The sequence below is a fragment of the Bombus flavifrons genome, chromosome 2 (genome assembly GCF_040668555.2).
Source record: "Bombus flavifrons isolate JBK064 chromosome 2, iyBomFlav1_principal, whole genome shotgun sequence".
Lineage (NCBI taxonomy): Eukaryota > Metazoa > Arthropoda > Insecta > Hymenoptera > Apidae > Bombus > Bombus flavifrons.
In genome coordinates this window covers 12,461,347-12,475,409 of record NC_138443.1, presented here as the reverse complement: position 1 = coordinate 12,475,409, position 14,063 = coordinate 12,461,347, and the positions used below count along the sequence as shown (strand labels likewise).

Genomic DNA, 14,063 nt, shown 5'->3' with positions numbered 1-14,063 from the left:
GGTTTCTTAATTATTAGGTCGTCCGAAAAGTTTCTTTCGTTTTATAAGGAAGTAATGGATGCACAACATTTTTCGTTTTATATTATTTTATGGAATTACCTATGATCCATTTTGATCTATCAAACTAAAGATCACAACGTTCGACAGATTAGGTTTCATGTTTGTATGAAGATGCGTTGTTATAAAAGACGTGTTTGTAAAAGAAAGACACTTTTCGGATAACGTAATATTAAAGAGATGATAATACCTACATTTGCTGTGCATTTATCAACGAAGGATCATAAAACGCAGTTAGTTGATGCAGCATCAACGCACTCGAGCGATAACGTCGCAAACTAGTCGATACTGTTCTATAGAAGAAGAAGGAAACGGCGTGGTTTTCTAGAACGAGAACACTCCAGGGACCGTGGAAATCCGGACGAAAAACCAATAAATCACGTTGTGTTTAACGAACCTTCATGTTTCTATGCACGCCCTTGGGAATAACAGGCAGCGGAAGTGTTGTTTTCACAGGCTGTTGAGCCAGCCGGTCTGTAATGTTCGAAAAGAACGAAGACGATGACGTTTGCTGGTCTCGTTACGCGAGATGCATCTCGCAAGTATACTCGAGCGAATTACGAAAACGTCGACGCGACCGTCGTCATTATCCCTTCGTTTTCACCACTGTAATGGACAAAACTGATCATATTTAATGTCTCTGTGACGAAGATCCAATGCGAATTGCCTTAATTATGTACCTCGGCCCACTTCTACGTTTGTTCCAACCTATTGATATGGTTTCCTCCTTTTCTTTTTTCTAATTTTTGTTTTACCTTCGTTTACCGCTTTTCTTTTTTACTTTCTCTCTTTCCTATCATTCTGTACACGTTGGCGAAACACAATTGTGGCAGATCCAAAAGCTATCTAAACGTCAAAGCCATAACTGGAGTAGTAATCTGCGCACGATCGTAAATGTAGATTCGGCTGTATAAGTGACAAACTGTCTCACGAATGATAAGGGATTGGGATCGGCTAATATCCAAAGTTGTACTATGATCGTTGTTCGATACGATACGATGTGGCTATCAAGCGATAGATGCGGAACTACGCATACCGGTCTAATATTTCTGAAGGACAAGAGTTATCATCCTCGTTCTACTCGACGTGTATTCGAAACGTTGAAACATGCGCGATATTGACAGAGTATTTTATCTTTAATTCATATTCCTTGTACCTAGCACCAGCGCAAACGCAATGGCACATCTATTACTGTTATCAGTAATAGCTAACCTCTGTAGTGCTTTTACTGATCTATCGAATATGTTCCAGCATCTCGATCACATATATATCTATATACATTTATCTTGATGCGTTGGTATACACCGGACATCCACTTACAATTATCGTAAGTTGCTTCTCAAAAGAGTCGTTAATTCGTAACTTATATGGTGAACACTTTATCACATAAATATTCAAAAATTTATACAGCTAGTGCTACGGATTATAGATACGGTGGTATTCGCTTATTTATTATTAATAAACGATGCAACATATCAACAAGGCGTATTTTTCAAATCGTTACCAAAACATAATTACCAGTTATTGATTAATTCGATTGTACAGCATTACAACAACAACTAAAGCTGTTAAAGCTCTGGTCATCAGCAGCACTCTGCTATTAATTCTCCCAATTTAATTAAAGCGAATTCTATTGAAAAATCATATGCTTCTCTCAGGATCCTATCTTACGTTTAAAGGTTGACTGCCTCAGCTCCGGCTTCCAATTCAATCACCGCCATCACGAAAGAAGAAAAATAACGCTGCGGAGGTGGTCCGAGGGACGCGCCATCCAGCTCCGGCTAAATATTTTACGCGCGCGACCCATTAGATCGGCTAGCGTAATGGCTGGCAAAGTATTAAATCCGTTCGACGTGGAAACAAAGTTAGTCTGGAGGGCTGTGGACGATCGCAGTGGTCGATGGCGGAACGACGTGGACGCCTCGTCCTCCTCGCCTTCGTCTCTTCTCTCGAATTTCTCGATCCTCGACGCGGCAGCCGCAGATGACGGCAAACTGCTAATAGGAGGCAAGTTTTAAATGCGTGTAACGTAATAACGCGTGCATTAGGCGACTACTATGGCGTCGGCGTCGTCTGCGGCGGCGACAACGATAGCGGAGCCATTCTCTGTAAGGGGTAGTTTGCCTGACAACTCGATTACACGATACCAGCCCGCCTGAGTGGCAAGTGGTGATATATGGCACGCATATACACAGCGCCCTCTGCTTCTCCAGTCACTTAAAATAATGAGAAAGCCCGGTGTATCGGCTCTCCGGCTACGCTCGTTTTCACTTATCCTTTTTTTTCATAGCGATCCCTTACTGTACCCGTTGTAACAGACTCGACGTGAAGCGCCCTCCGCGTCCTCGTTGTTGTGGTTCTTCGCCGATCACTCTTTACTCTCCACTCATCTAACTACTCCAAGTAATTACCATGGTGAGGCTACTTTTTACTCTTAATTGAGTAATCGAAGTATAAAGCACGGTTAGTAGAACGGTCATCGCATAATAAATTTGTGTTGTACCGTGCAGCGGATAGTAGAAGGTTGAGCGCGGCTTTATAAGAGGCCAATGTTATTAGGACTGAAGTACGGCGGTTACATACCCCACTTTCGGTCGCTGGAGGTGTGGAGTAGGGATGACGACGAACGTCATATATTTTCGCTTGGAATTTCTCCTGTATTAATAAATGTATACAAGTAAAAAGATACGTTGTATAAATATTTTTGAAGACCAAATTTGTAAAATCATTACGACAATTTTCCATTTGATTACGTTCCTGGCAAATGAATGACAAAGCAAAGCAAGGAGTATTGTTCCATTCTTAATTAATAACCTCGTTTCGTTTGATAATATTCGCTTACGAAATTTAAATAAATTCGTTTGAAAGTGTCGCTACATTAACCATGGAAAGTGTCTTTTTGGTGCTGGAAACACGCTCGCTTGGCAACGTAACAACCCGGTAAAGCGCCCCCATAATCGCGGCAAATTTAAAGGTAATTATTTCGAAATAAAATCAAGTGTCGTTTGTTCAACTGTTAAATTAGACATGTAACGTAAATTAACATAAATCGAACAATTCGATAAAGACTATTGTGCACTAGAGCATTTATAACGGTATGCCAATGTTATTATCCGTTTTACCAAAAGGGAAGTGTACACAGTTCTTCGCACAAAGGTTACACCTAATTACCGTCAACCCTATGGCTCGGTTTAATCAGTAAAACGCCAAAATTCAAACTCCGGATTCATTTTCACCTCATCCCCCCTGAAACGAGATAAAAGAGACCCATTCCTTTCCATGTTCAAAAATATCGCCTCACGTTCGTGCAAATATTAGTAATCATTACAAAGATCAATTCAACGCAATGTTCTTGTAATTCCACTTATGCTTTCACCCAGTGATATCTACGATTTACGTCTTTGTATAGAAACATCGTTTCTCTGTTCTATTGTCGATGAATTTCTCATGAAGAGCGGATAGAAGTGAATAGCGTAGAGCAGCTTATTTTCAACATCGTGGCTATTAAGTAACCCTTTACTCGATAAAATACTAAAAGTTTAAGTCTAGAAAGTCTAGTACTAGTCGAGCAGCATACACCAAATAATGGCAAATTAGAAATAATAGCAAAAACGCAACGTATCGATATTAAAAAAAAAATCAATTCACTAATCATCAAAACTCTGTTCGCTATGGATGTATTATAGTATCGATCAAATTACATATTTGAATGTCTACAAGTAGTCGTTGGAGTATAGATAACATCGTAGATAAAATTGTATGAAGATTCGGACGACGACTAGCAGAGGTTGCGTTTGATTTCAAGTCGCGGCGGTGGCATGGAAAACGGTTTAATTACTCGACAGCAATAATAAAGCCAGAGAAACATCGTCTATCCCCCTTTTGGATCAAGGGGCAAGGAGCGTTTCCTCGTTAGGGTAACCTTACCTCCGGCGTGTTTATTCTGCCGATGAGAAGCCGCATCTACGTAAAACGAGAATGATATTTACGACGAGGTCGGTATGTAGAAGCCGGAACGAGCTTTATGATCAAGCTGTGCCTCGGCGGAAGGAAGGGCGGGCTTGCCACGGGAAACGGGAGATGCGTATCCAGTTCGTAATTTGTGTGTAGCCAGTAATTTCGTTCTTGCGCCGATTGCGATGCCTGTTGCTTTATAACGCCGCGTCGGTTCTACGATTACCGCTCGATTTGTGATCTCCATGATGAATATTTAACCAAGGCACACATTCTTTGCGTTTGATTATCGATGTAAAATGTAAAATGTAAAATGACGATGAATAAATAACGAGATGGGTTTGTTCAATGTTACTGATAATTGTTGAACAATTATCGACATTCTTCTGACGTAAAGAACTTATACACGAATTTTTGCTCATCTTTTTGAAACACACCGTAATCGTGGCAATCTCTAAGCCTTCTACGCTTACGCCTCTCAAAATAAAATAAAAATTCTTTTATACTATCATCTATTAAGACACTCTAAAAAGCAGCAAAATTTCCCTGACGAACCGCGTTATCTCTTCGTATAAAACTATTCGACGTTCCAGAATCTCATGGCAAAAATCTTCCATTCAACTTCACAGAGAGCGGCCGCGTCGCAGGCCAATATTAACGGCCGGCATTATCCAGCGACGCAGACGTTTTATTTCCACTTGACCGCCAATATATTCCGCCAAACTGCCTGCAAATGCCAGCGCTTCGTAAGCTGAATTCAACGAAAATCGCGCGATCCTTCGTTCGCTACAAGCAATAACAATCGTACTTGTCTGTCCATTGCGATCGTTCAATCCCAAAAACCAACGGTTTCCCTTGAATGATGGACGAGTAGCTATCGTTTTAATGGTAGCTTGAATATCGTGTAAGGAAGCGTTGTGGCAAGGATTTGCAGGAGAATTTATTGACAATCAGGTACACATGTACGTATGCAACGTGCTGGACCGTGTTGCGGTGGCGCCTGGTGCTCGATATAGCCGCCAGCGGAAGCTGTATCCGCGCTTATGCTCGTTGCATAGGCCTAACCTGTACGCCGTTCATCTGCCATTTACGTCATGCGAATATTAGCCAGGTCCTTTGAAGCAGCTCCCGCATACCGCTAACTAGTCATGCGCTATGTTACATCGCAGATTGCCACACGTTGTTTGGCTCGCTGTCTCTTTGTGTTAGATTCCTTGAAAATATCATGGCTCCAAGTTTGCATGATTTGATGGTATTTGATACAGGTAAATGTGGTAGTTTGAATGGGATTGAAATCAAGATATAAAGATATATTTTAGCAAACTCATAATTATTTTTTCGAAATTGATCCGATCTTATAATTGGATTAATATTATACAAGTTTTATGCGTTATGAGATTGATATTACTATAGCCTCTCCTCGATGATGGTTATTAGCACAAAGATGGTTACACGCTTCCACGCAACACATAGCATTTCTATAATATCTCTTCTAAATTAGATCACAGCCACAGATCTCGATCAGATCCCAAAAATATACATACGTAGACCTTGTGCATTCTCCTAGAAAGGTCATGGCAGAGTTATTCTCGTGTTTGTCGACAGACGCGCAGTGAAGACGGATATACGCGCCGAGACGACAAGATTTGTCAGAGTTTTCTTGTTACGCGGCAGAGCAGTCGTTCCGATAGAAATTCGATCCGGTGCATTTTAATGAACCGGTTCGCTGGCAATAGAGTGATTTAAATGGATCGACCGTCTGTAACACAATTATTCAAGAGATCGGCTGAGGAGAGAGGATCCCTGTAATTTGACGTTCAAAGCGATTCCCAGACACGTGAATTTCGATCGCGCGATCAGACGTCCTTAAATTATTCATCCCTCCTGAGAGCTGTGGCTCTCGCGTCTTCTTTTTCTTATATTCTTTTCCTCTCTTTCTAGTTTCTCGAGCGTCGACGAAAGAATAAGTGGAAACGGCGAGCACCGCCTTTTCTTTTCCTGTGTGGCGAAACTTTCGTATTACCTTGTAACGAGCATTGCCCCGTCTCTCCTTCGAACTTTCTCCACCTAATCTCGTATATACGTTAGCGTCTTCCGCCTCTCTGACCACCGAATGTATGTTGTTAAGTTTAATCTTGAGTTAGAGGCCTGCTAGGTACCCTTTTTCTGGGAAAATAGAAATAGCAGCGGTGCTCCGTTGGGAGTGACTATACACTTACTAAGTGACTAGTCACTTACGAAGGTAAATTTTTCCTACGCCTTTGAAGAGCGTCATTTTTATTTAAATAAAACATATACATATATGTAACATCTATAATAGGACGATAAAAAATCATAGGAATTCTTTCAGAAGAAATAATCTTCAGTTAATTTTAATTGATATTTAAATATTCGAAATGATTCTAACTTCAAACTGTTATTTCTGCGTAATTATCAACGAACGATTAAAAATATTGGATATACCACTGACCGGATGGAATCGGTTTCAACCGCAGCTCTGTTTCCAGCCATGCTCCGTGATCGTTCGATGCGTATTTTTTTAATTATTCCCGAACGTCACTCGATTCTTTGAACGACGGAACGCGGGAACGAATCGATAGCGCGAAAAGCGTTTCGTTATCGCTTGGCGAAAAAACCATGTAGTTTAATTTCTCGTCCCGATCATTTGCATGTATCACGGCAGTATTTTATAAAGTCGGAATCTCTGGCGGCCCATTAAAAATTTATTCTCGGCTTAACATCGTTTCCGAAGATCCGCAAGAACGTGCTCGTGTCTGCGACTCCGTAATGCGTTGTAAGCCGAAAATATTCGCTACCGAGACGGAAAACTCGGGATCCACGACTATCTTGATTCACCGCCGCTGAAGTGTCTTCGACTCACATTTTCTATCCCTTTTCCAGACTTTCGCGTTCCATTATTTTACGCGATATTTCAAAGCCCATCACTGCTTTACGCGAACGTAACAGTGAAAATACTTGATAATTTTTTTTTATATTAATCGTGGAGTTTTCCTTTTAAATTAATACTTTATAATAGCCTACACAATATAATCTTGAATGAAAGGTAGAAACAAAAAAACGAGGAATTTCGAATATTTCAGTACATCTTGCTACATTCTGTGTATTTTTCGATTTTTATGAATAAAGCATTCTAAAAAAAGAAAAAAGGAAAACACATGAAGAAATACAAACACAAAGTGAGGAGAATGGTAGGATTAACATTTTTTTTCAGTTCTACCATTGTACGTTTCAATAATGTTCTCATGGACAAAAATCTTCCTTCGAATGTTACACACGAGAGCAGAGAAGAGTAGGGCGCGGTAATTAACGCAGTAAGTTCTACCCATGATTCGCCACTGTAGCTATATCTGACCGCATCAAATTAATAGTTCGCGGCGTCTATGTAAACGCGATGCGGAAAATCAACACTTACAATGCCGCGGGAAGCTATACATTATCCGGCGCGTTATCGGAATGGCGCGCGCGCGGAGGTCAATATTTTCCATGGAAAAGCGGCGAAGCGTGATGTGGCAAACCGTAGTCCGGTGTGTAATGAGTTGACAGTGTAATATACGGAGTGAATCGTAGATCTGGAGACACGGTGCGAGCGCTCTCGATATCGTGGACATCGATGTATTGATGACTCTACGGGGAGAGGCTAAGGGACGTTATCTACACTGAAACGCGACCATTACGAGAACTACTTTTTGAAGAAAATAAAAAATCCTTGAAATTTGTTATTAATATTTACAACGAATTAATATTATCGGTGAAAATTTCCAAGCGCCCGAGTTGCAAATTTCGCGTGCAAATAAATTTTATTCCATAACAGTATCAAATTTGACAGTATGTACACCGAATGAGAAAGTCTGTAATTGAGTTTTACAAGTTAAAAATTACTTGATTATTCTATTCGATGTATAATTTGAAGATTATAAAAAAAAGTTCTACAATGTAAACTTATTATTTGATTAATATTATTAGATGGTAAATTATAGTGAGAAATCACGATTTATAAAATTATATTTTTGTTCTAAAAATTGTGTCAAACACCTGAGTGTTATATGAGTGTTACCTGAGTGAGTATATATATATATATATATATATATATATATATATCAATAAATGATAAAGATAGCAATGGTTAGTTAATAAGAAATTTTTCATACATATAGATGATTTAGAATTAAATTGAGGATTAATATAAGTCAAGAAAGCGTTGAGAAGAAAGAAAACACATTAACTACTATTAATGGAACCCGCTATCTAGTGGCTGATCTCCGAGCGGTATTTTCTCACCGCTGGCTCTCCATACATATGGTGTCCGACAGGAGGATTATATTGCGTTAATGGTGATGTCGATTCAGAGGCTCTCTGCAGGAGGTCCTTCGGTGAAAAATAATCCGTGGACACTTTATTAGGTATCACCGTTACGTTCCGTGAAAGCGTAAGTAGCAGATCGCGTTACGGACGATTGACAGGCCTGTTACCGAGGAAGCCGCGTTCGTAAAACCCGCATTGTCGCACGTTCCTCGTCTTATATCACGGATCGAAACACTTTTTACGATCTCTCGCCTCGAATAGAGCGAGTAAAGCTTTAATAACAGGTCATGTCAGCCTTGTGTATGTTCACCGCGTTAAGGTTCGTTTATATTATCCATTTAGACCCGCTGCGATAGTGACACGGTTTCATTCAGACAGTTAATTTCCTATTCAATTAAATATGATTATTTATATAGCGTCCTGGACGAGTCTATCATTCTTCGTAAGAATGTTTTACTTTGTAAGATATTAGGTTGTCCGAAAAGTTTCTCTCGTTTCATAAGGTGATAATAGATGGACAACAATTTTCTGCTTTATATTATTTTATTGAATTAGGTATGATCCATTTCGTTCTACTTCTATTAGTACGTTCGTGCATAATTCAATAAACTAATATAAAACAAACAGCATTGTGCGTTTGTTATTTCCTTACAAAACGAAAGAAACTTTTCGGACAACCTAATACATGTTAAATTTGTCGCAACTCGTATCAATTTCTATGAAGTTGTATCAAGTTTGCATAAGGTACATTCTATTCAGACAATATACCATTAGAATTTGCAATTTAATTTAAGGGCTTATCATTAGAGGCATGCGATCTATTCGTTGGTAGTATCTGTTGATTAAAAGTGATTTAAACGAAAAATTTTAGGAATACGAGGAATAAATAGTTTTCCTTATTAAATTCAGGGTATCGATAATTAATATCAATTTCCTATTAATATCACGTTATATCTACTTTGTTCGAAAATTTGGCATAATGTCTACGTAATATAAATCTTGAGAGGGGTTTGTGTAGCTATACGAAGACGCTATTGATTAAGGATTTTACTTCGATCCAAACGCCACCTGGGTATCTCGCGACAGGAAACAGATCGCGTTTACGTGATCCATAGCGCTCATCAATTATCGTTCTCGGTACTCGAGTGCGACGCAGCCGGTCGTGAAGTTAATTAACCGCGTGATTCCAAGGCGACGCGGCGTCTGGAGTGTGGCAATCAAGCGTGTCTCGCAACAACCATTTCTATCTTCAGCGTCGTACGTGTTTCGTACGTTGTATCCGTCATATCGATCCAAATACGTCTACGTATACGTCCTGACGATAAGAAGCGAGAAAAGTATCGAGCGTCTATGACTTGGTCAGGCAAAGGAGTTTCATAACTCAAACAAATTTTCTTAAGAGAAACGAGAAGCTATTTGAAATCTTACAAAAAGTTATTACTAAGCAACTGAACGTTGGCAAAGGAATAGTCTGTAAGAAACCATGATCAAATATTACTGTTGAAATTGTTCATTCTCTTGAAATCCTTCTTTAACGACTCTTACTGTTCTTCTAACATAGGACTGCATTATTTAAAATTGCGATACTTTTGAAATACGTATGCGATATAGCAACACGTAACATTGAGCTTCGTCTTCTCATCTTTGTATAGTATGTACGAAGCATCGATAACGAAAGGAAAGAAGCTACTGGCACAAGTCGAATCCCTTTGCGACCGACAGGCGGTGGCTCTCTTTCGACACGCTTCGAGTGTGGTTACGTGACACTGTGCTGCGACGAATCGAGACTGGTCGAACCGAACGAGTCGAGTCAAACAGCAGCAGCGAGGGGGTTTGAAAGAGGGACAGGGCGGAAAGGGGATGGGAACGGAGAGGAAATGGGAGAATAGGGATGAAAATGGGGAACGGCGATGAGGGGTCGAGACTGAGCGGCGTATCCAGGCCGGGAGGGAGCGGTAATCGGCAGCAAGTGAATTGGAACAAATGCAGACAGACGCGAGGTGGGCTGCTGGCTCGCTTGATACCGCAACCAAGAAATATAGTATAAACCGAGCACTGGTATTAATTGAGTTCGCCCCTTTCGTCCCTTGTAACCTGGCCACCCCCTTCTCCATCTTGCTCGTCTATTTTGTCCGGTTTCAAGACGAATCGATGAAACGGTCCAAAGGGAGAAGTGAAACGGCAAGTCGTGTCGAGGATCGCACGGAGAGCGGTCGGAAGTGGACTCGGATCGGACGAAATCTTCTGACATTTCGCGTGTCTCGACATAAGTAGCTTCAATCTATTAACGCGTTGACTTGCACACCAGGTTTATATACTGATGTTTGTCGTTGATTCTTTCGATTTGTAATTCATTTTGATTCATTTAATACGACTTTGTTGTACAGATAAGATAATTCAGACCACAGAAAGTCATTCAATCCAAACATTTCATTCGAATAAATGGTATCTACAATTTCTCGTTCACATAGCTAACAGTTTACGTTCAAGTAAGCAAATTCAATCAACAGAAGTTCATTTGAGCAGACACTAGCTAAAATTTCGTTTCGACCAGAGTTATACAAAACGAATATTCGTTATATGTGTACGATATACAATTATCGTGATTAGAAAAGATAGTACAACAAGTGCGTTGCAATTTGATCGTTTAGGGCTACACGTTTCTTAATTTTACCATTACAGATTTATCTTTTACTTCTTAAATAAAGTAGGTTCATTTTTAACACAATAACTTACAGTTTCTACACTGCAGATTATTCTTCCATCAAAATACGCTGTTGTTTATTAAACCAGTAAGATTAAATATACGCAGAAAGCACACGGGAGAGTAGTTTATCCAAGATTTGTTGAAACGCGAGGATTACGACACGCTCACAGTGTATGGGACAAAGATTATACGACGATGAAGGTGGTAGGGTACGAATTTGTAGATTTAATCGGGATAACCGGCCGTATCCGAGGTCAAATAATGGTCATGCAACCGGAACGCGCGATATTAAACTATTATTTGCGTAAGTAGTAATCCAAATAAGCCGTCAATGATAATGCAGTTATGTGGCGTGTGATATTTATACGGCGTACCACAAACGAATCGCGTAATCGATACACGGAATACGCAAACGAATCGCAAACGAAAGCAATGGTATAATCATATACGGATAATTATCTGTGGATACAGAGTCGTTGAAAATATCCATCCAAATATCGATCGCATCGTTTGAAACCTCGTTTCTAAACGTACTACGTCAATCTATGCTCTAAAATCGATCTCATTGAGTAAAGATAGTTACTACCAATTTGATACAAATTTTGGGCGAAATTACACGGAACGAGATTAATTCGTTCGATGAAATGTCGTGCATGCGAAAATACGAAGGTGTCCTTTTAGCATCGACAATTGTTGAGCTGGAATCTCACTCTTTTTTATTATTACGATTCCAATACTACAAGATTATATCACGATGATCCATAGTATTTTATTATTAATCAGGAGGTCTAAATTCAATTTATTTTCCTTCCATATTATGGAAACCAAGTTTTTATAAAGTCTTGTTTAGTAGAGATACAACTGGTGGTCACGGAATACCTGTATTAACCAAGATGCAAATGCGGATGGTAAGCGGGCAGCGCTGCATTTTTAAGATATTGTTTACTGGAACACGGTCCACGACGCGGTGCTGCGAGCACCCCACGCTTGGCAATCTGGGATTTCGCCTCCGAACTTAATATCCGGCCGCGCTCGTAGACGACGCGAGGAAGTAAAACTAATTTCGTAAATCCTTTAATCTACGCGTTTGCCAGGGAGTCGAAGGAAGATTATGGAAGCGGGAAGCGGTGGAACAGGAGGTGGAGGAGGAGAGGAAGGCTGAACCGAATGGCCGAGAGCGTGGTCTGCGCCTGTTTGATGGAATATGATGAACGAGCCACCGTGAACTTTATTATTGGCAGCGGCAGATCGAGTCGAAAGAAATAAAAAAAAAGGGGAAAAAGTTGCCGTCAGTCAGCCAGTGTGTATCGTTAAGCCGCGTCCAGAACGAAGCTCTCTCTTCGCTTCGACAGGCCATTACTCGATGATCGCGCCTGTTCGCGCGGCTATTTCCCCGACCTGTTCGTTTCGCGCGGCCGATTTAATTGTTGCAATTGAAAGTTCATAGGTTGCTCATTAAGTCGCTCGTTAAAGTTCGTTTGAATCCAGCCGGAAGACTGGCCGAACGAAGGGTCATCCAATCAGAGCTACGCCTTAGAAGTCGAATCGTTACGTTAATTTCTTTTGTCTAGGAGGCGGACGGGCTCGATGAGTCGCGAACCGTGTTTCCGCTTAATGAAGATAACGGTTGTACTTCTCGTTGTGAGATCCTTTTTTACGCTGGTTGTAGATATTTGTATAGAATTATCGTAGTGTTTCACTTTGCTCCAAATCACCGGCTCTAATTTCATTTAAGTTTCTTTTTTTTCATTAAGCTAGAGATATTTGTAATCGTGTTTAAACCGCAGAAGCATCATTTTATTAAGAACAACTTGAATATATGTTTTCAAAATTACTATCAATTATCGATTCCTCCTTTAATAAGCGATCGATTAAAAAGTAACATTAAAAGACAACATATACTATCGCTGTTCCTTATTTATTCCAACGGGACAATCAATTAGAAAGACCATTAGAAATTCCAAAGGATCTCAGACGGACAAAGGAAACTGATATTCCGGGCAGAATAAAATCAATCACGGCGATGCAATACTTTTCCCTGCTGCTACCCTGGAAATCCGTAGTCCCTTCGATAAATTACCAATTCCCTCCCAATACGTTTCACGGCAACTCCCATCAAACACCGTTCCTTTGCCCAAACACAGGCACCTCGACGAATACCGGCCACCTACATCCGCCAAACTTTTTCCCGTATGGCTGGTGCGAGGCTTTCGATCAAGGTATTAAACATCAATTATATCATCACTCACTTCCATACTGCTGCGCCAAGAGGGAGGCGAAGACCTGGCCTGGGCTGCGAGCGCCTCTACCGGCGGATGAAACGGACGCGGCACCAACGGCGTGACGGGAATTTTCCTCGTCGTCGCTGCTCGACTGGGCACTGGGCCCGTAACCGCGCCTCTCTCTCCATTCCAGGGACCGTTGACGGCGCAGCCCACGGCCCCCATTTCCGTGACCGCGGCCCAGCGTACCCTCACCGTCCATCACTGCAGCATCTGCCAACATAAGGATACACATCAGCGATATTGCCTGTAACGAAGCGTGCAAATTTGTAGAATATTCAATTCATTGGAATTCGTAGCCAAGTTATACGTACGTAGCGTTCAGACACAGAAAGAGGTGGTAGTTGGGGAAAAATGGAAAACAGTTCTTTGTATCTTTGAACAGGAAGAAACTTTAGGAAAGATAGCGGGGTACGATATATAGTAGAATATAAATTGGGAGATAACACTGCGTAGTCAGCATGTATTTTATTAAATCGTCTTAAAAATAATTGAGAGGTACTTGTACAAATATATTTTCTTCAAAATTCGTCTCTTTCTTCCCAGAAATCAGTGTACTCACAAATATGACACACATAATATTTTCCCAACGGTGAAATGAAGAACTGAATTCCATCCATTCCATTCGCCAATAAATAAGAAATGATTTTTCGCAATCACGGAAGGGTTAAACAGAAGAGAAATATTATAGATGACGCGTAACTACTGTGGCATTCGCGGCGGCGAATCGAAACCGAAAT

General features: G+C 40.6%; 1 protein-coding gene across 7 annotated transcripts in view; it reads right to left on the bottom strand.

Moving 5' to 3' along the window:
- Ten-a (Teneurin-a transmembrane protein) overlaps positions 1-14,063 on the bottom strand; it is a 708,522-nt gene that overhangs the window by 420,669 nt on the left and 273,790 nt on the right. For all 7 annotated transcript variants that reach the window (XM_069130210.1, XM_069130252.1, XM_069130246.1 and 4 more), the window contains one exon: positions 13,291-13,536. In XM_069130210.1, the coding sequence (XP_068986311.1) occupies positions 13,291-13,525 (235 nt within the window). In that variant the 5' untranslated portion in view covers positions 13,526-13,536. The remainder of the gene's footprint in view (positions 1-13,290; positions 13,537-14,063) is intronic.